The sequence below is a fragment of the Oncorhynchus masou genome, chromosome 25 (assembly GCF_036934945.1).
Source record: "Oncorhynchus masou masou isolate Uvic2021 chromosome 25, UVic_Omas_1.1, whole genome shotgun sequence".
In the NCBI taxonomy this organism is placed as follows: Eukaryota; Metazoa; Chordata; class Actinopteri; order Salmoniformes; family Salmonidae; genus Oncorhynchus; species Oncorhynchus masou.
In genome coordinates, this window is record NC_088236.1 from 6,591,605 (window position 1) to 6,618,621 (window position 27,017).

At 42.9% G+C, this 27,017-nt stretch overlaps 2 protein-coding genes across 5 annotated transcripts in view; both read right to left on the reverse strand.

Annotated features, from left to right (window-relative positions):
• Positions 1–353: 353 nt before the first annotated feature.
• The window catches only part of LOC135513724 (anthrax toxin receptor 2-like), a 1,178,227-nt gene continuing 1,151,563 nt past the window's right edge, over positions 354–27,017 (reverse strand). The window contains exon 16 of the mRNA XM_064936612.1: positions 354–715. Within this exon, the coding sequence (XP_064792684.1) occupies positions 674–715 (42 nt within the window). The 3' untranslated portion in view covers positions 354–673. The remainder of the gene's footprint in view (positions 716–27,017) is intronic.
• The window catches only part of LOC135513717 (sodium-dependent phosphate transporter 2-like), a 102,504-nt gene continuing 96,545 nt past the window's right edge, over positions 21,059–27,017 (reverse strand). For 3 of the 4 annotated variants that reach the window (XM_064936601.1, XM_064936599.1, XM_064936600.1), the window contains exon 11: positions 21,059–26,945. In XM_064936601.1, the coding sequence (XP_064792673.1) occupies positions 26,781–26,945 (165 nt within the window). In that variant the 3' untranslated portion in view covers positions 21,059–26,780. The remainder of the gene's footprint in view (positions 26,946–27,017) is intronic. The other variant, XM_064936602.1, reaches the window with a different exon arrangement.

Below are 27,017 nucleotides of genomic sequence, written 5' to 3' on the forward strand. Positions count from 1 at the left end.
ATAAACCTAACCCAGTGGGTAACCATCTATATAACTATAAACCTAACCCAGTGGGTAACCATCTATATAACTATAAACCTAACCCAGTGGGTAACCATCTATATAACTATAAACCTAACCCAGTGGGTAACCATCTATACGTCCATCTATATAACTATAAACCTAACCCAGTGGTTAACCATCTATCTATAAACCTAACCCAGCAGGTAACCATATATCTATCAAATCAAATCAAATCAAATTTATTTATATAGCCCTTCGTACATCAGCTGATATCTCAAAGTGCTGTACAGAAACCCAGCCTAAAACCCCAAACAGCAAGCAATGCAGGTGTAGAAGCATGGTGGCTAGGAAAAACTCCCTAGAAAAGCCAAAACCTAGGAAGAAACCTAGAGAGGAACCAGGCTATGTGGGGTGGCCAGTCCTCTTCTGGCTGTGCCGGGTAGAGATTATAACAGAACATGGCCAAGATGTTCAAATGTTCATAAATGACCAGCATGGTCGAATAATAATAAGGCAGAACAGTTGAAACTGGAGCAGCAGCACGGCCAGGTGGACTGGGGACAGCAAGGAGTCATCATGTCAAGTAGTCCTGGGGCATGGTCCTAGGGCTCAGGTCAGTTGAAACTGGAGCAGCAGCACGGCCAGGTGGACTGGGGACAGCAAGGAGTCATCATGTCAGGTAGTCCTGGGGCATGGTCCTAGGCCTCAGGTCCTCCGAGAGAGAGAAGGAGAGAATTAGAGAACGCACACTTAGATTCACACAGGACACCGAATTGGACAGGAGAAGTACTCCAGATATAACAAACTGACCCCAGCCCCCCGACACATAAACTACTGCAGCATAAATACTGGAGGCTGAGACAGGAGGGGTCAGGAGACACTGTGGCCCCACCCGAGGACACCCCCGGACAGGGCCAAACAGGAAGGATATAACCCCACCCACTTTGCCAAAGCACAGCCCCCACACCACTGGAGGGATATCTTCAACCACCAACTTACCATCCTGAGACAAAGCTGAGTATAGCCCGCAAAGATCTCCGCCACGGCACAACCCAAGGGGGGCGCCAACCCAGACAGGATGACCACATCAGTGAATCAACCCACTCAGGTGACGCACCCCCTCCAGGGACGGCATGAGAGAGCCCCAGCAAGCCAGTGACTCAGCCCCTGTAATAGGGTTAGAGGCAGAGAATCCCAGTGGAAAGAGGGGAACCGGCCAGGCAGAGACAGCAAGGGTGGTTCGTTGCTCCAGAGCCTTTCCGTTCACCTTCCCACCCCTGGGCCAGACTACACTCAATCATATGACCCACTGAAGAGATGAGTCTTCAGTAAAGACTTAAAGGTTGAGACCGAGTTTGCGTCTCTGACATGGGTAGGCAGACCGTTCCATAAAAATGGAGCTCTATAGGAGAAAGCCCTGCCTCCAGCTGTTTGCTTAGAAATTCTAGGGACAATTAGGAGGCCTGCGTCTTGTGACCGTAGCGTACGTGTAGGTATGTACGGCAGGACCAAATCAGAGAGATAGGTAGGAGCAAGCCCATGCAATGCTTTGTAGGTTAGCAGTAAAACCTTGAAATCAGCCCTTGCTTTGACAGGAAGCCAGTGTAGGGAGGCTAGCACTGGAGTAATATGATCAAATTTTTTGGTTCTAGTCAGGATTCTAGCAGCCGTATTTAGCACTAACTGAAGTTTATTTAGTGCTTTATCCGGGTAGCCGGAAAGTAGAGCATTGCAGTAGTCTAACCTAGAAGTGACAAAAGCATGGATTAATTTTTCTGCATCATTTTTGGACAGAAAGTTTCTGATTTTTGCAATGTTACGTAGATGGAAAAAAGCTGTCCTTGAAATGGTCTTGATATGTTCTTCAAAAGAGAGATCAGGGTCCAGAGTAACGCCGAGGTCCTTCACAGTTTTATTTGAGATGACTGTACAACCATTAAGATTAATTGTCAGATTCAACAGAAGATCTCTTTGTTTCTTGGGACCTAGAACAAGCATCTCTGTTTTATCCGAGTTTAAAAGTAGAAAGTTTGCTGCCATCCACTTCCTTATGTCTGAAACACATGCTTCTAGCGAGGGCAATTTTGGGGCTTCACCATGTTTCATTGAAATGTACAGCTGTGTATCATCCGCATAGCAGTGAAAGTTAACATTATGTTTTCGAATAACATCCCCAAGAGGTAAAATATATAGTGAAAACAACAGCGGTCCTAAAACGGAACCTTGAGGAACACCGAAATTTACAGTTGATTTGTCAGAGGACAAAACATCCACAGAGACAAACTGATATCTTTCCGACAGATAAGATCTAAACCAGGCCAGAACTTGTCCGTGTAGACCAATTTGGGTTTCCAATCTCTCCAAAAGAATGTGGTGATCGATGGTATCTAAGGTCTAGGAGCACGAGGACAGATGCAGAGCCTCGGTCCGATGCCATTAAAATGTCATTTACCACCTTCACAAGTGCCGTCTCAGTGCTATGATGGGGTCTAAAACCAGACTGAAGCATTTCATATACATTGTTTGTCTTCAGGAAGGCAGTGAGTTGCTGAGCAACAGCCTTTTCTAAGATTTTTGAGAGGAATGGAAGATTCGATATAGGCCGATAGTTTTTTATATTTTCTGGGTCAAGGTTTGGCTTTTTCAAGAGAGGCTTTATTACTGCCACTTTTAGTGAGTTTGGTACACATCCGGTGGATAGAGAGCCGTTTATTATGTTCAACATAGGAGGGCCAAGCACAGGAAGCAGCTCTTTCAGTAGTTTAGTTGGAATAGGGTCCAGTAAGCAGCTTGAAGGTTTAGAGGCCATGATTATTTTCATCATTGTGTCAAGAGATATAGTACTAAAACACTTGAGCGTCTCTCTTGATCCTAGGTCCACGCAGAGTTGTGCAGACTCAGGACAACTGAGCCTTGAAGGAACACGCAGATTTAAAGAGGAGTCTGTAATTTGCTTTCTAATAATCATAATTTTTTCCTCAAAAAAGTTCATGAATTTATCACTGCTAAAGTGAAAGTCATCCTCTCTTGGGGAATGCTGCTTTTTAGTTAGCTTTGCGACCGTATCAAAAAGGAATTTTGGATTGTTCTTATTGTCCTCAATTAAGTTAGAAAAATAGGATGATCGAGCAGCAGTAAGGGCTCTTCGGTACTGTCTTTCCAAGCTAGACGGAAGACTTCCAGTTTGGTGTGGCGCCATTTCCGTTCCAATTTTCTGGAAGCTTGCTTCAGAGCTCGGGTATTTTCTGTGTACCAGGGAGCTAGTTTCTTATGAGAAATGTTTTTAGTTTTTAGGGGTGCAACTGCATCTAGGGTATTGCGCAAGGTTAAATTGAGTTCCTCAGTTAGGTGGTTAACTGATTTTTGTCCTCTGGTGTCATTGGGTAGACAGAGGGAATCTGGAAGGACATCAAGGAATCTTTGTGTTGTCTGTGAATTTATAGCACGACTTTTGATGTTCCTTGGTTGGGGTCTGAGCAGATTATTTGTTGCAATTGCAAACGTAATAAAATGGTGGTCCGATAGTCCTGGATAATGAGGAAAAACATTAAGATCCACAACATTTATTCCATGGGACAAAACTAGGTCCAGCGTATGACTGTGACAGTGAGTGGGTCCAGAGACATGTTGGACAAAACCCACTGAGTCGATGATGGCTCCGAAAGCCTTTTGGAGTGGGTCTGTGGACTTTTCCATGTGAATATTAAAGTCACCAAAGATTAGAATATTATCTGCTATGACTACAAGGTCCGATAGGAATTCAGGGAACTCAGTGAGGAACGCTGTATATGACCCAGGAGGCCTGTAAACAGTAGCTATAAAAAGTGATTGAGTAGGCTGCATAGATTTCATGACTAGAAGCTCAAAAGACGAAAACGTCATTTTTTTTTTTTTTTGTAAATTGAATTTTGCTATCGTAAATGTTAGCAACACCTCCGCCTTTGCGGGATGCACGGGGATATGGTCAATAGTGTAGCCAGGAGGTGAGGCCTCATTTAACACAGTAAATTCATCAGGCTTAAGCCATGTTTCAGTCAGGCCAATCACATCAAGATTATGATCAGTGATTAGTTCATTGACTATAATTGCCTTTGAAGTAAGGGATCTAACATTAAGTAGCCCTATTTTGAGATGTGAGGTATCATGATCTCTTTCAATAATGACAGGAATGGAGGTGGTCTTTATCCTAGTGAGATTGCTAAGGCGAACACCGCCATGTTTAGTTTTGCGCAACCTAGGTCGAGGCACAGACACGGTCTCAATGGTGATAGCTGAGCTGACTACACTGACTATGCTAGTGGCAGACTCCACTATGCTGGCAGGCTGGCTAACAGCCTGCTGCCTGGCCTGCACCCTATTTCATTGTGGAGCTAGAGGAGTTAGAGCCCTGTCTATGTTGGTAGATAAGATGAGAGCACCCCTCCAGCTTGGATGGAGTCCGTCACTCCTCAGCAGGTCAGGCTTGGTCCTGTTTGTGGGTGAGTCCCAAAAAGAGGGCCAATTATCTACAAATTCTAACTTTTCGGAGGGGCAGAAAACAGTTTTCAACCAGCGATTGAGTTGTGAGACTCTGCTGTAGAGCTCATCACTCCCCCTAACTGGGAGGGGGCCAGAGACAATTACTCGATGCCGACACATCTTTCTAGCTGATTTACACGCAGAAGCTATGTTGCGCTTGGTGATCTCTGACTGTTTCATCCTAACATCGTTGGTGCCGACGTGGATAACAATATCTCTATACTCTCTACACTCGCCAGTTTTAGCTTTAGCCAGCACCATCTTCAGATTAGCCTTAACGTCGGTAGCCCTGCCCCCGGTAAACAGTGTATGATCGCTGGATGATTCGTTTTAAGTCTAATACTGCGGGTAATGGAGTCGCCAATGACTAGAGTTTTCAATTTGTCAGAGCTAATGGTGGGAAGCTTCGGCGTCTCAGACCCCGTAACGGGAGGAGTATAGACCAGAGAAGGCTCGGCCTCTGACTCCGACTCGCTACTTAATGGGGAAAACCGGTTGAAAGTTTCTGTCGGCTGAATGAGCGACACCGGTTGAGCGTTCCTACAGCATTTCCTTCCAGAAACCGTGAGAAAGTTGTCCGGCTGCGGGGACTGTGCCAGGGGATTTATACTACTATCTGTACTTGCTGGTGGCACAGACGCTGTTTCATCCTTTCCTACACTGAAATTACCCTTGCCTAACGATTGCGTCTGAAGCCGGGCTTGTAGCACAGCTATCCTCGCCGTAAGGCGAGTACAGCGACTGCAATTAGAAGGCATCATGTTAATGTTACTACTTAGCTTCGGGTGTTGGAGGTCCTGACGAAATCTATAAACCTAACCCAACAGGTAACCATCTATCTATAACCCTAACCCAACAGGTAACCATCTATCTATAAACCTAACCCAGCAGGTAACCATCTATCTATCTATAAACCTAACCCAGCAGGTAACCATCTCTCTATAAACCTAACCCAGCAGGTAACCATCTATCTATAACCCTAACCCAGCAGGTAACCATCTATAACCCTAACCCAGCAGGTAACCATCTATCTATAACCCTAACCCAGCAGGTAACCATCTATAACCCTAACCCAGCAGGTAACCATCTATCTATAACCCTAACACAGCAGGTAACCATCTATCTATAACCCTAACCCAGCAGGTAACCATCTATCTAACTATAACCCTAACCCAGCAGGTAACCATCTATCTATAAACCTAACCCAGCAGGTAACCATCTATCTATAACCCTAACCCAGCAGGTAACCATCTATCTAACTATAAACCTAACCCAGCAGGTAACCATATATCTATAAACCTAACCCAACAGGTAACCATCTATCTATAACCCTAACCCAACAGGTAACCATCTATCTATAAACCTAACCCAACAGGTAACCATCTATCTATAAACCTAACCCAACAGGTAACCTTCTATCTATAAACCTAACCCAGCAGGTAACCATCTATCTATCTATAAACCTAACCCAGCAGGTAACCATCTCTCTATAAACCTAACCCAGCAGGTAACCATCTATCTATAACCCTAACCCAGCAGGTAACCATCTATAACCCTAACCCAGCAGGTAACCATCTATCTATAACCCTAACACAGCAGGTAACCATCTCTCTATAAACCTAACCCAGCAGGTAACCATCTATCTATAACCCTAACCCAGCAGGTAACCATCTATCTAACTATAACCCTAACCCAGCAGGTACCCATCTATCCATCTATAACCCTAACCCAGCAGGTAACCATCTATCTATAACCCTAACACAGCAGGTAACCATCTATCTATAACCCTAACCCAGCAGGTAACCATCTATCTATAACCCTAACACAGCAGGTAACCATCTCTCTATAAACCTAACCCAGCAGGTAACCATCTATCTATAACCCTAACACAGCAGGTAACCATCTAACTATAAACCTAACCCAGCAGGTACCCATCTATCTAACTATAAACCTAACCCAGCAGGTACCCATCTATCTATCTATAAACCTAACCCAGCAGGTAACCATCTATCTATAAACCTAACCCAGCAGGTAACCATCTATCTATAACCCTAACCCAGCAGGTAACCATCTATCTAACTATAAACCTAACTCAGCAGGTAACATTCTATCTAACTATAAACCTAACCCAGCAGGTAACAATCTAACTATAAACCTAACCCAGCAGGTAACCATCTATCTAACTGTAAACCTAACCCAGCAGGTAACCATCTATCTAACTGTAAACCTAACCCAGCAGGTAACCATCTAACTATAAACCTAACCCAGCAGGTAACCATCTATATAACTATAAACCTAACCCAGCAGGTAACCATCTATCTATAAACCTAACCCAACAGGTAACCATCTATCTATAAACATAACCCAACAGGTAACCATCTATCTATAAACCTAACCCAGCAGGTAACCATCTATAACCCTAACCCAGAAGGTAACCATCTACCATCTATATAGTATTTTCTAGGCTACAGTCCAAGCTATGTCTTCCAATGGTACAACTGCTGTCGGCATCCAAACATTCTCCAACTTGAATAAACGTTTGGAGGTAAGGTTGATGACATCAGTGGTGTAGTCTACGGCGATACGGATATCACTTATTAATTAATATTTACACAGCACATTGATGTGAATCACACTGCTGCTCTCTCATGTTGCTCTCATTTGTGCCTTACGGATTGTGGTTGTTGTGGATGGCTGATCACAAATCTAAATGTGTATTTGAACCCAATAATGGTTGAATTCAAAAAGTTTAAGCTGGCTGTCAATCTAATTCATGTTGATAAAATATCCATAGGTCTAATTGTTGGTTTCACAGTAACATTACTGCTAACATGACCCCCATTTTCTCCAAAACACAATAGGAGTCAGAGGCAGGATACTTGTCCACATGATTAAGCGTATATTTAATGTAGAAAAAATTTCAAACTCATTTTCGACCAAATGAACTGTTACTGCCTTTTTGCTTGGTAGGGCAGAATAGGCCTATAGCAAATGCAGCATATGCTATTAATTTCTCACATGTAAATAGCACTTTTCAGTACTGCTCAAAGCCATTCCATGAGCGCAGCATTTATTTTTCAACTCAACTCAATGAGCCCAATCAGTCTTCCATGACAACAAAATCATAAACATCACAGTAGGGCTGGCTAATAAATCCTTAGATTTGGGGTTATTCTCAGGTAAAACTATTTGGCTAATCTATACTTCCATATTTCCAAGTCCTATTCTTGAAGATCAAGAGGTATAACATTTATTGGAATGACTGGAATTCTGATGACTGGTTTTTAACGTAAAAATATAATTTACTCGTATTATTACATGTAGCAGAAAGCGATAGGTTAGAAGAAGCCTACATAACCAAACCATACAGTAAAATGTAATATCCATATGGCCAGTTATGTCAACTTTAACATTGATTTATCCTGCAATAGATTTCATTTCAAATGGTAACATACATTTGTCTTCTTCTCATGTCGCTTTTAAAAATTACCGGAATGTAATCAGATTACGTTACAACATTTTTTGTAATCCGTTACTGATTACAATTGTCGGACCGGTAATTAGTAACTAACGGGTTACATTTAGAAAGTAACCCGCTCAACTCTAGATATGGGCTACTGCACATTACGCACGACAGAAAAACATAAAAGCTCATATATGTAACTAACTATATGCTCTCTTGGCTAAATAAATGAAACTGGCTCTAGTAGGTTCATTATTTTGAGTGTGAACTGTATTATAGTGTTTTATATGGATATGGAATTACGCACATTGTTCAAACCATGATAAAACTGAAGAGAACATGCGGTTTTGGTGCATTACGTGCGGCCTACAAAGTTACAAGTGTAGGCTAACAAATGTGATTTTAATTTTGAAATATAACAGGGCCTATTTGTACAATTAATAGAGTGACGCATATATACTTTTCATAATTCCCCTATTGTTATTAGTTTAACAACTCTTTATCGTTGCTTCATTACTTCCTCGCGTTCAACAGTTAAAATGAAATACGTTTATTTGTCTTCATCCTCATCATTCTAATGACATCCTTGAATAATATAGGACTATAATTAGTTGCAGAAGGCTTTCACTGCTCTTCGCGAATATTGAATGGTTATGGATCTGAATAAATAACTGCTGTAGCCTCCCGCCAACCTGCTCTTTCAAACTTCATGTGAGTTATATTGACTGCTGTACAGTATTTAACATTCAGCAAAAAAAAGAGCTTTCGTCCCTCTTCGAATAGTTTAATAGTATTAGAAATGCTAAAAAAAATAATGCCCAGCAAGCTATTCTAGTCCAGGAGCTAAACAGTGTTTAAAAAAAAAGTAAAACCAGTGGATTACAGGCGCATGCGTATTGCTCAAGAGACAGCGGCTATACGTTAGAAGTATATTATGTATAACCCATCATTAATTAGCTAAATATAAGCCTAATACTGCATTGACTTTATGACTTGAAAGAGGAAGCTATATATCGATCTAGAACAGTATGATCTATTTTGGATGCAATTTGAATGGAGTTGGTGGCGAGAGAGAAACTGCGAGTGCACACTGATTTAAAGCAACGATATTCAATTGATGGGCTGTTTTAAAACTCTGCAATTACAAAAAATAAATAAGGTGGCCTCCGAAAGCCAGATGGAGATGTGTACATTAGACGTGCATTCTGTCTTTATATTACTGTAGCATAGAGTGTATTGCAGCAGATGTAGGCCTACCTGTCACAAGAAAAGCAGTTACCATGATGAGGTGATGGGTCTACATGTATTGTGAACTGCCCTCGGTACTGAGATGGGCCGTCTGAATCATCAACGTTCAGGATGGGTCATCATGCAGAGGCCGCAGAGAAGCCAGATTTACACATCGCATATAATTCAACAGTTCCATTTCACGCCATGTTGTTCATATAAATAATGTATTATAATTTACTGGAGACAGTTCGGGCGGTGAATCTCTGCGACCGGGTTCCTGCCATTCAACCCGAGCCTCGATTGATTCTCTATGTGGCAATCAGTACCGAGAAATGCCCTCTAGATGACAGCAGACACCTGCTTTTGGATCTACCACGTCTCAGTGATTCGAGTGCCTCTCTACCAGCTGATTTATTTATTTCCGTTTCCCCTCGGTGTTCTTTGTAATCCCTTACCCCAATGTATTCCTCATGTGTTTTTTTTAATGTGCATTAAGTTTGTTACAGATTTGGAATCTGTTTATGGATATTTTGTTGTTCTGCTTATGTGTAATTCAACCAGCATTTTAGTGACCGCCAAGTTGTCCATACTACTTCCCAACCGATTTGAGGTCTTGACCAGCAATGTACCATTGGGTGAGTGTAATCTTCCCCCACCAGACCAGAGTAGACAGACCGGTAGATCTAGTGGCCTATCAGACCCCCTGTTGACTACTTACTGTAAGCCATACATCATTCTGATATAGCAAGATGGCAGCTGTGCTTCTCGCTCCTAAGCAACTTTGCAGTATTTCATTTGTTTGTGTGTTATTTCGGGAGCTAGAAACACAAGCATTTTACTACACCCGCAATAACATCTGCTAAACGTGTATGAGATAATTCAAATTGGATTAGATTTATACAGGCAAACTTCAGACTGACCAATTCTTGCCCTCCTGGGATGACAAGACAGGTGAACAAGTTCACAGTAGTAGTCCTACCAAGTAGTTACTTAGTTCTCCAGAACAGCAGAGGTCCTGGTGTGGAGTGGAACAGGGTCAGTGTGGTATTGTTGAGGTACAAAGAACAGGTGACATATAGTGATGACGGGTTTTACTCCTAAAAGCAAGTTTTTTCAGAGTAATTCCCAATTGGAGTCCCCTACTAACATTTTAAAGACATGTCTCTCAACCAGCTTCACCTGGAATGCTTTTTCAACAGTCTTGAAGGGGTTCCCACATATGTTGAGCACTTCACTTTTCTTCTCTGCGGTCCAACTCATCTCAAACTATCTCAATTGGGATGAGGTCGAGTGATTGTGGAGGCCAGGTCATCTGATGCAGCACTCCATCACTTTCCTTCTCTGCGGTCCAACTCATCTCAAACTATCTCAATTGGGATGAGGTCGAGTGATTGTGGAGGCCAGGTCATCTGATGCAGCACTCCATCATTCTCCTTGGTTAAATAGCCCTTACACAGCCTGGAGGTGTGTTGGGTCATTGTCCTGTTGAAAAACAAATGATAGTCCCACTAAGTGCAAACCAGTTGGGATGGCTTATCGCTGCAGAATGCTGTGGTAGCCATACTGGTTAAGTGTGCTTTACATTCTAAATAAATCACTGAGTGTCACCAGCAAAGCACCCCCACACCATCACACATGCAGAGATCAAAAAGAAAGAAATAATGGACTGTTGTTTCTCTTTGCTTATTTGAGCTGTTCTTGTCATAATATGGACTTGGTCTTTTACAAATAGGGATATCTTCTGTATACCACCCCTACCTTGTTACAACACAACTGATTGGCTCAAACTCATCAGGAAGTAAAGATATTCCACAAATTAACTTTTAACAAGGCACACCTGTTATTTGAAATGCATTAGTTTATATCTTCACTATTATTCTACAATGTAGAAAAAATAAAAAAATAAAGAAAAACCCTTGAATGGGTAGGTGTGTCCAAACCTTTGACTGGTACTGTACATCTATCTATAACCAAGTAGGTAACCATCTATCCATACCATCTATAACCCTAACCCAGTAGGTAACTATCTATCCATCTATAACCCTAACCCAGTAGGTAACCATCTATCCATACCATCTATAACCCCAACCCAGTAGGTAACCATCTATCTATAACCCTAACCCAGAAGGTAACCATCTCTCTATAACCCTAACCCAGTAGGTAACCATCTATCTATATCCCTAACCCAGTAGGTAACCATCTATCTATATCCCTAACCCAGTAGGTAACCATCTATAACCCTAACCCAGAAGGTAACCATCTATAACCCTAACCCAGAAGGTAACCATCTATAACCCTAACCCAGTAGGTAACCATCTCTCTATAACCCTAACCCAGTAGGTAACCATCTCTCTATAACCCTAACCCAGTAGGTAACCATCTATCTATAACCCTAACCCAGTAGGTAACCATCTATAACCCTAACCCAGTAGGTAACCATCTATCTATAACCCTAACCCAGTAGGTAACCATCTATAACCATAACCCAGAAGGTAACCATCTATAACCATAACCCAGAAGGTAACCATCTATAACCCTAACCCAGTAGGTAACCATCTATAACCATAACCCAGAAGGTAACCATCTATAACCATAACCCAGAAGGTAACCATCAATAACCCTAACCCAGTAGGTAACCATCTATAACCCTAACCCAGAAGGTAACCATCTCTCTATAAACCCAACCCAGTAGGTAACCATCTCTCTATAAACCTAACCCAGTAGGTAACCATCTATCTATAACCCTAACCCAGTAGGTAACCATCTATAACCCTAACCCAGTAGGTAACCATCTATAACCCTCACCCAGAAGGTACCCATCTCTCTATAAACCTAACCCAGTAGGTAACCATCTATCTATAACCCTAACCCAGTAGGTAACCATCTATAACCCTAACCCAGTAGCTAACCATCTATAACCCTAACCCAGAAGGTAACCATCTCTCTATAAACCTAACCCAGTAGGTAACCATCTATCTATAACCCTAACCCAGTAGGTAACCATCTATCTATAACCCTAACCCAGTAGGTAACCATCTATAACCCTAACCCAGTAGGTAACCATTTATAACCCTAACCCAGAAGGTAACCATCTCTCTATAAACCTAACCCAGTAGGTAACCATCTATAACCCTAACCCAGAAGGTAACCATCTCTCTATAAACCTAACCCACTTATCCATTCTGTAGAAAGAATGATAGGAAAACTAAGGCTGGGATTCAATCAATTGCCATACAGTAGCAAGTTTACAGTGTGCTATCATCACCCCTCTCCCCTTCTCACTCAATTTCTGCTCTGCTAGAGCTTCCCCCGGTGAACTGTAAGTGCTGCAATTGTGAAGGAGCAACAATGGCTTAGCCGTAAATTGGTAGGCCAAACAAGCTCACAGAAAGAGACCACCAAGTGTTGTAGCGTGTTGGATGTAAAAAAATAAAAATCGCCTGTCCTCGATTGAAACACTCACTACCCATATCCAAACTGCCTCTGGAAGCAACGTCAGCACAAGCACTGTTTTGTCGGGAGCTTCGTGAAATGGGCGTCCATGGCCGAGCAGCCGCACACAAGCCCAAGATCACCATGCCCATGCCAAGTGGTGTAAAGCTTGTTGCAATTGGACTCTGGAGCAGTGGAAAAGCGTTCTCTGGAGTGATGAATCACACTTCACCATCTGGTAGTCCGATGAACGAATCTAGGTTTGGCGGATGCCAGGAGAACGCTACCTGCCCAAATGCATTGTGTCAACTGTAAAGTTTGGTGGATGATGAATAATGGTCTCGGGCTGTTTTTCATGGTTCGGGCTAGGCCCCTTAGTTCCAGTGAAGGGAAATCTTAACGCTACAGCATACATTGACATTCTAGATGATTCTGTGCTTCCAACATTGTAGCAACAGTTTGGGGAAGGTTCTTTCCTGTTTCACCATGACAACGCCCCCATGCACAAAGCGAGGTCCATACAGACATGGTGTGTTAGAGATCAGTGTGGAAGAACTTGACTGGCGTGCACAGAGCCCTGACCTCAACCCCATCGAACACCTTTGGGATGAATTGGAAAGCCGACTGCAAGCCAGGTCTTATCGCCCAACATCAGTGGCCGACCTGACTAACGCTCTTGAGGCTGAATGGAGTAAAATCCCTGCAGCAATGTTCCAACATCTAGTGGAAAGCCTTCCCAGAAGAGTGGAGGCTGTTATAGTAGCAATGTTCCAACATCTAGTGGAAAGCAGCAATGTTATAGCAGCAATGTTCCAACATCTAGTGGAAAGCCTTCCCAGAAGAGTGGAGGCTGTTATAGTAGCAATGTTCCAACATCTAGTGGAAAGCCTTCCTAGAAGAGTGGAGGCTGTTATAGCAGCAATGTTCCAACATCTAGTGGAAAGCCTTCCCAGAAGAGTGGAGGCTGTTATAGCAGCAATGTTCCAACATCTAGTGGAAAGCCTTCCCAGAAGAGTGGAGGCTGTTATAGCAGCAATGTTCCAACATCTAGTGGAAAGCCTTCCCAGAAGAGTGGAGGCTGTTATAGCAGCAATGTTCCAACATCTAGTGGAAAGCCTTCCCAGAAGAGTGGAGGCTGTTGTAGCAGCAATGTTCCAACATCTAGTGGAAAGCATTCCCAGAAGAGTGGAGGCTGTTATAGTAGCAATGTTCCAACATCTAGTGGAAAGCCTTCCCAGAAGAGTGGAGGCTGTTATAGCAGCAAAGGGGGGAGACCAACTCCACATTAATACCCATGATTTTTGAATGAGATGTTCGAGGAGCAGGTGTCCACATACTGTTGGTCATGTAGTATAGGTATAAGATCACAGGGAAAAAACTACAGCGTAAATACCGGAATGCACGTTAGATTGAACGAGGCTCCTGGATTTGACTATTTATTGTATATCTATTTAACCATTATTTAACCAGGTGAGTCAGTTAAGAACCAATTCTCATTTACAATGACGGCCTGGGAACACAAGAATAATGGCCATTTAGTGAGGAAGAAAAATAGATTTCCTCTTCACTTTCTATTCAGTGTGGATACGCCCCAAATAGCACCCTAGTGTCATTATATAATGCACTACTATTTGACCCCTATAGTCCCTGGTCTAAAGTTGTGCACTATGTGAAGAGAATAGGGTGGCCTTTGAGACGTATCCTGTGTGATTTGTGATGCTCTCGTTGCTCTGCAACGGGTGCGAACGGGGCCAGCATTCCATGCTGTTACCATAGGGACACTAATGAAGAACTCCTTTTTGATGTAGAGCTAGCGCTAACTCAGCAGAAAAAAATACTAAACGGTACTCTTGAATAACTGACAGAAAAATCGAATAAAAAGAACACAGCGTGTGTGTGCGCGCGCGTCCATCCTAGGACTCCCGTTGCTAGAACATAACCGTCACTTTTTGACATCGGCATTAGTTAAAAAATATATTAACATGAACACATTTTGCCCGGTCACATAATGAACTCCCAGAAGAACTCATCAGAAATACATGACAAGAGGTTGCCAGGAACATCAGATTATTGTGACTTTAGGCACTAAACAGAAGAAAACAGGCATAAACAAGGAGGCGCTACTTAAAACTTGCTACGGAGTGCCTTAATGAATACGACCCAGTTTTAACATTCCCCTGGTGGCCCAGAGGGACAAAGCCAACCTTTTTAAGTAAGAAGCATTATGTGCCTCGTGAACATGAGAGCATTAAGTAACCTGCATCTCATAAAAGAGACGATTAAAAGGTTTTTAAATCTCTCCTCGGGGACTTTCAGCCAAGCCATGTATTTGTACTATTTCTCAGCTAGCACACCTGATTCAACTTGTCTGTCAATTATCAAGCCCTTGAATAGGTGAATCGGGGTGAGGTAGTTCAACAAAATGGTTAAACATCTGGAGGGATTGAAAAGCTCTGGATTAGGCCTATAGGCCTCGCATTTCAATGAATGAATTTACATTGAGATTCAGCGATATGAAAGTGACCACGAGCGGCGATGGACAAAGCCGCAGGAAGTAGGGGTGCGAGAGATGCTGTAGCACCCCCTGATAAGCACCGTCATCGTCTTAAGTGGGAGAACTTGCACAATTGGTGGCTGACTAAATACTTTTTTGCCCCACTGTGTATTTAGTCAGCCACCAATTGTGCAAGTTCTCCCACTTAAGACAATGAGAGAGGCCTGTAATTTTCATCATATAGGTACACTTCAACTATGAAAGACAAATGAGGTGAAAAAAAATCCAGAAAATCACATTGTAGGATTTTTTTATGAATTTATTTGCAAATTATGGTGGAAAATAAGTATTTGGACAATAACAAAAGTTTATCTCAATACTTTGTTATATACCCTTTGTTGGCAATGACAGAGGTCAAACGTTTTCTGTAAGTCTTCACAAGGTTTTCACACACTGTTGCTGGTATTTTGGCCCATTCCTCCATGCATATCTCCTCTAGAGCAGTGATCTTCAATGCCCTTGCTGATGGAAGGAGGTTTTCACTCAAAATCTTACGATACATGGCCGCATTCATTCTTTCCTTTACACGGATCAGTCGTCCTGGTCCCTTTGCAGAAAAACAGCCCCAAAGCATGTTTCCACCCCCATGCTTCACAGTAGGTATGGTGTTCCTTGGATGCAACTCAGCATTCTTTGTCCTCCAAACACGACGAGTTGAGTTTTTACCAAAAAGTTCTATTTTGGTTTCATCTGACCATATGACATTCTCCCAATCTTCTTCTGGATCATCCAAATGCTCTCTAGCAAACTTCAGACGGGCCTGGACATGTACTGGCTTAAGCAGGGGGACACGTCTGGCACTGCAGGATTTGAGTCCCTGGCGGCGTAGTGTGTTACTGATTGTAGGCTTTGTTACTTTGGTCCCAGCTCTCTGCAGGTCATTCACTAGGTTCCCCCGTGTGGTTCTGGGATTCTTGTGATCATTTTGACCCCACGGGGTGAGATCTTGCATGGAGCCCCAGATCGAGGGAGATTATCAGTGGTCTTGTATGTCTTCCATTTCCTAATAATTGCTCCCACAGTTGATTTCTTCAAACCAAGCTGCTTACCTATTACAGATTCAGTCTTCCCAGCCTGGTGCAGGTCTACAATTTTGTTTCTGGTGTCCTTTGACAGCTCTTTGGTCTTGGCCATAGTGGAGTTTGGAGTGTGACTGTTTGAGGTTGTGGACAGGTGTCTTTTATACTGATAACAAGTTCAAACAGGTGCCATTAATACAGGTAACGAGTGGAGGAAAGAGGAGTCTCTTAACGAAGAAGTTACAGGTCTGTGAGAGCCAGAAATCTTGCTTGTTTGTAGGTGACCAAATACTTATTTTCCACCATAATTTGCAAATAAATTCATAAAAAATCCTACAATGTGATTTTCTGGATTGAAGTGTACCTATGATGAAAATTACAGGCCTCATCTTTTTAAGTGGGAGAACTTGCACAATTGGTGGCTGACTAATATCGTCCTCGCAGTGGCAGACCACGTGTAACAACACCTGCACAGGATCGGTACATCCAAACATCACACCTGCGGGACAGGTACAGGATGGAAACATCAACTGCCCGAGTTTCCCCAGGAACGCACAATCCCTCAATCAGTGCTCAGACTGTCCGCAATAGGCTGAACTGAGGGCTTGTTGACCTGTTGTAAGGCAGGTCCTCACCAGACATCACCGGCAACAATGTCGCCTATGGGCACAACCCACCGTCACTGGACCAGACAGGACTGGCAAAAAGTGCTCTTCACTGACGAGTCGCGGTTTTGTCTCACCAGGGGTGATGGTTGGATTCGTGTTTATCGTCAAAGGAATGAGCGTTACAGCGAGGCCTGTACTCTGGAGCGGGATCCATTTGGAGGTGGAGGGTCCGTCATGGTCTGGGGCGGTGTGTCACAGCATCATCAGACTGAGCTTGTTGTCATTGCAGGGAATCTCAAACCTAGTGCGTTACAGCGAAGACATCCTCCTCCCTCATGTGGTATCCTTCCTGCAGGCTCATCCTGACATGACCCTCCAGCATGACAATGCCACCAGCCATACTGCTCGTTCTGTGTGTGAGTTCCTGCAAGACAGGAATGTCAGTGTTCTGCCATGGCTAGCGAAGAGCCCGGATCTCAATCACATTGAGCACGTCTGGGACCTGTTGGATCGGAGGGTGAGGGCTAGGGCCATTCCCCCCCAGAAATGTCTGTGATCTTGCAGGTTCCTTGGTGGAAGAGTGGGGTAACATCTCACAGCAAGAACGGGCAAATCTGGTGTAGTCCATGAGGAGGAGATGCACTGCAGTACTTAATGTGGCTGGTGGCCACACCAGATACTGACTGTTATTTTTGACACCCCCATTTGTTCAGGGACACATTATTCCATTTCTGTTAGTCACGTCTGTGGAACTTGTTCAGTTTATGTCTTAGTTGTTGAATCTTCATACAAATTTCTACACGTTAAGTTTGCTGAAAATAAACACAGTTGACAGTGAGGACGTTTCTTTTTTTGCTGAGTTTAAAAATATATATATATAATTTTCTAAACCCCCCAGCACCCACAACTCAAAACACCTTGAATGGTCCACTACCCAAAGGACATCCAGCCAACTTGACAGCCAACTGTAGGAAGCATTGGAGTCAACCTGGACCAGCTCCCCTGTGGAACGCTTTCGACACCTTGTGGAGTCCACCCCCCCCCCGGACGAATTGAGGCTGTTCTGAGGGGGAAAAAGGGGATGGCAACTCAATATTAGGAAGGTGTTGTTAATGTTTTGTACACTTAGTGTATATACTTCTTATATTGTACATTCATTGGCCTGCGCTATTGTTTGCATTCATTACCAGGTTGTTTTTAATCGCTAAGCATCTGCACAAAAACATTGCTCATCATTGCGTGTGGACAACAAACGTTGAGATTATCCTCTTGGTTTGTACCGTCTTAAATCACCACACGGTGTATATCTGTATCACCGAGTCTACCTTTTACAATGGTTGAAAATGCTATGCCAGGCTCCCTTCTCTGGGGCTGCCTTCTCTGCCCCCCCCCCCCCTCTTCCCTGGGGCCGCCCCCTTCCCTGGGGCTCCCTTCTCTGGGGCTCTCTTCTCTGGGGCCGCCCCCTCTTAGCTGAGACCACACCCACAACACAAAATAACCACACTCACAACACTGTATTTGGTATTCTTTGTAATTTTAATTCCCATAATTTAATTAGTTAAATGCAACCATTTTTTTCATTTCACAATTATGTTTTTTTGTTGTTTTTTTTTACAAATAAAACATTACAGTACAGTTATTATGCAAATCAGAAGAGCTTACTTTGTTAAGTCTTAGATGGAGCCCAGGCTTTGTGGGGCCAGTTATCAAACGGTTAAACAACGAAGCGCTATAAAGACAACACCGAGTAGTTTGAGAACCTGCAGGCCAGCTAAGGTAAGGAGCACATTCTACCACAGAATAGACTAGATAGAAAATGAGGACACACTGTCTGCATCCTCGGTAGAGACATCTAGCGCTACCTAGTGGACAAAGTGAGGAATGGAACCGTTTTCCTCAGGAGTAGCAGCAGTGCTAGCCTGGAAATCCAAAATTAATTCAGCTCTGTTTCTTACAATATTGAAACGTAGTGATTCCGGGCTATAGCAAAAGCGCCACCGTGTGGGGATACCGTGCCATTTACATCCATCCACCCTGAAGAACAGTGCCTCTACAGAGCGAGACAGTGGCGCCGTCACACCACAAGAAACTGCTTTATTTATTATTGCACAGAATGTTCCCGCAGCGTGTCAAGAGGGCTCGGTTGTCTATTACCAAGCATCGGCATGGTAACAAACTGCCAAACTCTCCCCATTGGCAACCAGCCCAGTCATTGGTTGTTTTTGATTGATTGATGATCATTAGCTAATATTAGTCAAAATGGAGTCCCTCTCTCTACCTTGAGCGGTGCATCCCTCGTAGCCTATCAGGACTGAGAATGCATAAAAAATAATAATAATGACCAGGTGAGTTCCAAAGGGGATCAGTCTATGGAAGGCAGGTGAGTTCAAAAGGGGATCAGTCTATGGAAGGCAGGTGAGTTCCAAAGGGGATCAGTCTATGGAAGGCAGGTGAGTTCAAAAAGGGGATCAGTCTATGGAAGGAGATGAATGCCAAAACACTGCCAGGAACGGGCCTCCATAACAACTCACTGCTTGTCCAAGGACTATGAGCTGCGAGCGGCAGTCATCTCGCCTCGGACATAAAGCCATATGGTCTCCTGTCCACCACTCTGACAGGTCAACCAAGCGGATGTTTCCGGGTTTTGAAGGATACAGTATTTTAAACCTGGGAACTCCGCTCAGGTGTTTTTTTTTGTTTTTTTACGCCTGCTACGTTAGGTTACCAGTCCACAGAGCTTTTTCTAAGAGCTGATTTGAAATCAGACCTTAGATTTATTAGCCTTGGCTCTGTCCTTAGTGATACTGGTCTCAGGCCTGCTTTTAAACTTATTGGCTAGACTTGGACGATAAAAGTGTAATATAAGCGTTCAGTTTCCTGCTATGAAAAAGTAACCCCAGTCTGGCAGCTCCTCAAAGCGGTATATAGGGAAACAAAATTACAAAGTGTTTTTTTAAATCTAAAATTCAAAATAAAAATGGTAATTTAAAAGTCTGATCTATATCGACAACCGACACAGTCTAACATAAGGCGAGAGCACGCTGGGTTAGAGCAGATCGTGGCCAATCACGATGGAATGGAGGAAATCATGACATCATAATGACCACTTCCTGGTTACAAGCAATGTCATCACAGTCTCGTGACCCTGTGACAGGTTCCCAGCGTGTTTTACCCTCCTCACAGCGTCTGGTGCGGTTCACTCGAGGGGGGGGGGGGGGTTAAAATAGAGATGGTAGAAAAATATATAGTCTTGATGAAATGTGTCTATTTATTCTCTTCATTATTGAATTGCAGCCAGACATGTAGTGTTAACACAGCAGTGTAGAGGGTTCAGGATAACTAGCTCTTACCACAAGAGAAGAACAACATGAGGACAATGAGACGTCATTAACGCTCTTTCGTCTAGACACTTCAGGTTATTTCGTCTTACATTATTCATGGTTAACAATAATAATAATAATAATAGTTTAGTCTTTTCATTGGCATCATTAGGCAACACGTTTTTTTTGTCATATATATATATATATTTTTTTTTTTAGTTTACTCAACAATATCTTAGTTACGATGTAAACTCCACAGTACTTATAACTTACTGTATCCATCACACAGTAAAACATAACATTACAAGGCAAAATGGCCACTGAAGCATAGATTGGTTCATGAGATAAAAATGAGAAGAAAAAGAAACACACACCAAATTTCTAAATAAAATAAGAAACCGTTTGCATTGGGGGTTTGTTCAAATTTGAAAAACAAAAGCCAGGCTTGGTTCGTTCGTTTCTCTTCATTTACAAGTCAGGTGACTGTCAAAATGCTGGTGATGATCAAAACTACTCCCAAAACCTCGATATAAACCATAGAGTTGGATCGAGGGCTCACTTGCCACAAAGCTGGTTTTAGCATGGGTAGAGACATTGGTATGTGCCCTCTATTCAACTCTATGAGCTACAGGTACCTCCATATTAGCCCCTGATATAGTCCCTATCCTCCCTAATAACACTACTGATATCATCCCCCCCTAATAACACTACTGATATCACCCCCCCCCCCCAATAACATTACTGATATCACCCCCCCCCCCCCAATAACACTACTGATATCATCCCCCCCTAATAACACTACTGATATCACCCCCCAATAACATTACTGATATCACCCCCCCCTAATAACATTACTGATATCACCCCCCCCCCCCCCAATAACATTACTGATATCACCCCCCCCCCCCCCCCAATAACACTACTGATATCATCCCCATCAGCCCCCTAATAACACTACTGATATTTCTCCCCCCCCCCAATTACATGACTGATATCAGCTCCTACACTGCCAGGATATAACAGTTCTGCCCGTCTCCCATAGAACTTTACCCTAGCACAATGGCATCATCAAATTCTCTTTGTTAACAACATGGCTACCCAGATGCCTGGGGTGGGTGGGGGGGTGGGGGTGTTGAATCTCATAACCTGTTCTTGTTGGGTCTTCCTTAAAACAACGGTCTGAAGCTACAACAGAGGAAGACTAAATGCTCCAAATGGCACCCTATTCCCTACATAGTACACTACATTTAACTTGAGTCCTATGGGGTAGTGGACAAAGGTAGTGCACTATATAGGTAACCAAGGGTACCATTTGGGACGGGGACAATGACAGAAAAAAAGGGGGGGGGGGACATCACTGATATGATCCTTTCTCTCACAATGACATGACGTCTGACCAAACCCCCCCACCCCCCTTGGGGTTGCATCTATAGGGAGGGGGGGGGGGAACAATCTAGAGTCTAGACAGAGATGGTGTATGACTACTATACTGTTGAGCTAGTTCGAACACTGGTCACTGGATACTGGATTTTTCAACCTAACTTCTGTTTCCCCTGGAGAGAAAAAAACCCCAAACTGTGGGGACTCTGCTCAAGGTGTCTTTTTAAACGCCTGCTAGTTGGTTATTTCACTTCAACAAACAGGAAACGTAGAGCAAACAGACAGTCACCCTGATCCATATATTAACAGTAAATACATCCTCCAGTATTGTCTCAGAGGGCTGGGATATACAGCAGACCGCACCAGTGGGCCTGAACATACTGCTCGGTGGTGTGTAGTCTGAATACAGGTGACTAGCTGGTATAGGGGCTAATAAAGGCAAAGTGTGTGTGTCTGTGTGTCTGTGTGTGTGTAGTCTGAATACAGCTGATGAGCTGGTATAGGGGCTTATAAAGGCAAAGTGTGTGTGTCTGTGTGTCTGTGTGTGTGTAGTCTGAATACAGCTGATGAGCTGGTATAGGGGCTTATAAAGGCGGTGCGTGCGTGTGCGTGTGTGCGTTTCAGTATTTTGGCTGCTGCTACACTTTGACGTGTGATATTGGCATGTTGCTATGACAGCAAGTACGGCAGCTTACTTTGGCTTGGTGTAACACACTCTGTTGAGCTGTCCTACCCAACACACACACACACACACACACACACACCTCTAATACTGTACTTGGAACACAAGAGAATATCCAGTTCACTACAGGAAGGAAACAGTTTGTTAAATTGCTGCAAATAGTCAAATCAAATTTTTTGTTGAAGTGATGGTTCAGAAACTGATAAGAACAAAGGGATTCCTCAGGATCTTTGGTAAAATATTATTCTGAAATTAACAAAATGAGAAAGCCCCCCCCCCCATGTGCTCAGTTAAAATGTTAAATAATAAATGAAACGGTCAGACAGAATAATGGGTGTATTCTATACCTCACCCAGAGTGAAAACAAAAAGTATTCATTAAAAACAAAATACAAATCTAAAATACACAAAACCCCATGATAGTTTACAGTACAAATGACAATATAGAACACATTTTTTTTTAAACAAAAAAAAAACTGGGTATCCATCTTTAAAACAAACACACAGAACACAGTTCAATTGGGCCATCTTCTGGTAACTGGTTTCTATGGTAACATCTGTTCTTGTCAATGAATGTTCTGTATGAGCCCAGGAAGAGTAGCTGATGCTTCAGCAATAGCTTGTAGGGATCCTAATAAAATACAACAAAAAATATATACTGTATACAGTACCAGTCAAAAGTTTGGATACACCTACTCATTTAAGGGTTTTTGTTTATTTTGACTATTTCCTACATTGTAGAATAATAGTGAAGACATCAAAACTATGAAATAACACACATGTTGGTGTTAGGGGGCAGTATTTTCATTTTTGAAAAAAAAACAACAAAAAAACGTTCCTGTTTTAAACGGCATATTTTGTCAGGAAAAGATGTTAGAATATGCATATAATTGACAGCTTTGGATAGAAAACACTAACGTTTCCAAAACTGTAAATATATTGTCTGTGAGTATAACAGAACTGATGTTGCAGGCGAAAGCATGAGAAAAATCCAATCCGGAAGTGCCCCAGGTTTTGAAAGCGCTGCGTTCCAATGACTCCCTATTCAGCTGTGAATGTACCATCAACAAGCTTACGCTTTCTACGTATTCCCCAAGGTGTCTACAGCATTGTGACGTAGTTTTACACATTTCTGTTGAAGAATAGCCGTATGGGGGCACATTGCGTAAGTGGTCACATGGTGGCTCCGAGAGAGATTCTCGCGTAAAGTGCAGAGGTAGCCATTACTCCAATCGGTCCTAGAGAAAAAGGAATTGTCCCGACGGATATATTATCGAATAGATATTAGAAAAACACCTTGAGGATGGATTCTAAACAACGTTTGCCATGTTTCTGTCGATATTATGGAGCTAATTTGGAATATTTTTCGGCGTTGTGGTGACCGCAATTTCCGGGCGATTTCTCAGCCAAACGTGAAGAACAAACGGAGCTATTTCAACCTACAAAAATAATTTTGGGGGAAAAAATGAACTTTGGCTGTCTACCTGGGAGTCTCGTGAGTGAAAACATCCGAAGTTCATCAAAGGTAAACAATTTAATTTGATTGCTTTTCTGATTGCCGTGACAGGTTTGCCTGCTGCTAGCAAGGCATAATGCTATACTAGGCTATGATAAACTTCCACAAATGCTTGTCTAGCGTTGGCTGTAAAGCATATTTTGAAAATCTTAGATGACAGGGTGATTAACAAAAGGCTAAGCTGTGTTCCAATATATTTCACTTGTGATTTTCATGAATAGGAAGATTTTCTAGGAAGATTTATGTCCGTTGCGTTATGCTAATTAGTGTCAGATGATGATAACGGTCCCGTTTACGGGCTGGGTGTCACTACAGGTTAAACAAATCAAAATATATTTTATATTTGAGATTCTTCAAAGTAGCCACCCTTTGCCTCGATGACAGCTTTGCACGCTTGGCATTCTCTCAACCAGCTTCATGAGGTAGTCACCTGGAATGCATTTCAATTAACTGGTGTGCCTTGTTAAAAGATCATTTGTGAAATTTATTTCCTTCTTAATGTGTTTGAGCCAATCAGTTGTGTTGTGACAAGGTAGGAGTGGTATACAGAAGATAAATATATTTGGTAAAAGACAAAGTCTATATTATGGCAACAACAGTTCAAATATGCAAACAGAAATGACAGTCCATAATTAGTTTAAGACATGAAGGCCATTCAATCCGGAAAATGTTCAAGAACTTCTAAAGTTTCTTCAAGTGCAATCACAAAAACCATCAAGCACTATGATGAAACTGGCTCTCATGAGGACCGCCACAGGAAATGAAGACCCAGAGTTACCTCTGCTGCAGAGGATACGTTCATTAGAGTTACCAGCCTCAGAAATTGCAGCCCAAATAAATGCTTCACAGAGTTCAAGTAACAGACACATCTTAACATCAACTGTTCAGAAGAGACTGTGTGAATCAGGTCTTAATGGTCAAATTACTGCAAAGAAACCACTACTAAAGGACACCAATAAGGAGAGACTTGTTTGGGCCAAGAAACACATGCAATGGACATTAGACCGGTGGAAATCTGTCCTTTGGTCTGATGAGTCCAAATGTGAGATTTTTGGTCCCAACCGCCATGTCTTTGTGAGAAGCAGAGTAGGTGAACGGATGACCTCAGCATGTGTGGTTCCCACCATGAAGCAAGGAGGAGGAGGTGTGATGGTGCTTTGCTGGTGACACTGTCTGTGATTTATTTAGAATTCAAGGCACATTTAACCAGCATGGCTACCACAGCATTCTGCAGAGATACACCATCCCATCTGGTTTGTGTTTAGTGGGACTATCATTTGTTTTTCAACAGGACAATGATCCAACACACCTCCAGGCTGTGCAAGGGCTATTTTACTAATATGGAGAGTGATGAGTACTGCATCAGATGACCTGGCCTCCAAAATCACCCAACCTCAACCCAATTGAGATGGTTTGGGATGAGTTGGACTGCAGAGTGAAGAAAGTGCTCAGCATATGTGGGAACTCCTTCAAGACTGTTGGAAAAGCATTCCAGGTGAAGCTGGTTGAGAGAATGCCAAAAGTGTGCAATGCTGTCATCTAGGCAAAGGGTGGCTACTTTGATTTGTAACACTTTTCTGGTTACTACATGACTCCACATGTGTTATTTCATAGTTTTGATGTCTCCACTATTATTCTTCAATGTAGACAATAGTAAAAAAAAAAAAGAAAAACCCTTGAATTAGTAGGCGTGTCCAAACTTTTAACTGGTACTGTACATTTGGAAAACAAATATGGTTTTGCAATCCCAGCACCCTGGGAGGGTTTTATGGTCGCCGTGGCAACAAGACCTACCTTCCTGTTTAGCATGTAAGGGAGGTAAAGGTAAAGGTGAAGGGTCAGAGTGGTTTGGTTGAACAATACACATATTTTGTTTTAAAGCAAAAGCATATTGTAATCCAATATTACAATATGTAAAAAAAATATATATATATATATTTTGGGCATTAAGGATAGCTACTGAACCGACTACACCGTTGTCTCCGACTGCAGGCAGCCGCTATTAACGCAATGAAAGATATGCATATATATATATATATATATAAAGCTAAAATATATAATTTTAACTGTATTAACTAGTGATGACCGAAACATTGTGTTGACTGCATTTGTCTTTTCATATTATTGCCTGTAAAACAGTCGAATCATAGTGTGTTAACGTATATCTGTCCGTAACACGTCTGTCCGTAATATGCATCTGTACAGCAGGTTGTTTTATAAGATTGAACATATTAGTTTTTTTTATGCAAAATAAAAATAAAAAAATAAAACAAGATTCATTCAGCATAGAAAGTCAACAAGTCTCTTGACCAGAACCCATGTAATCTTACCCTCTTCAGGACTAGAACCCAGGCAGCGTGTGATCTAACCCTCTTCAGGACCAGAACCCAGGCAGCGTGTGATCTAACCCTCTTCAGGACCAGAACCCAGGCAACGTGTGATCTAACCCTCTTCAGGACTAGAACCCAGGCAGCGTGTGATCTAACCCTCTTCAGGACCAGAACCCAGGCAACGTGTGATCTAACCCTCTTCAGGACCAGAACCCAGGCAGCGTGTGATCTAACCCTCTTCAGGACCAGAACCCAGGCAGCGTGTGATCTAACCCTCTTCAGGACCAGAACCCAGGCAGCGTGTGATCTAACCCTCTTCAGGACTAGAACCCAGGCAGCGTGTGATCTAACCCTCTTCAGGACCAGAACCCAGGCAGCGTGTGATCTAACCCTCTTCAGGACCAGAACCCAGGCAGCGTGTGATCTAACCCTCTTCAGGACCAGAACCCAGGCAGCGTGTAATCTAACCCTCTTCAGGACCAGAACCCAGGCAGCGTGTAATCTAACCCTCTTCAGGACCAGAACCCAGGCAGCGTGTAATCTAACCCTCTTCAGGACTAGAACCCAGGCAGCGTGTAATCTAACTCTTTCCTTCTCCTCTCGAGACAGTTTAATTAACCACTCCATCCATCTCTTTTCTCCTACTAGCCTCATTCGTTGCATCTCCTCTTTCTTTACCATCCCCTCTCCCTCCATCTCGTCTTTTCTCCCTCTCTCCTCGCTACCTCAGACGTAAGGGAGGATGCCGTAGACGAACAGGGCCATGACCGCAGCGCTGAACAGCCCCGCCACCGGCACCGTGACGAACCACGCCAGGAAGATGTTACGGAACAACCGCCAATCAACCGCCTTCTTGGAGCGGATCCAGCCAACCGCTACCACCGAGCCCACCTGGTCACCATGGAGGGGGAGGGGGGAGAACAAAATTAACCACAGCACAGAATGTATTACATTTATATATAT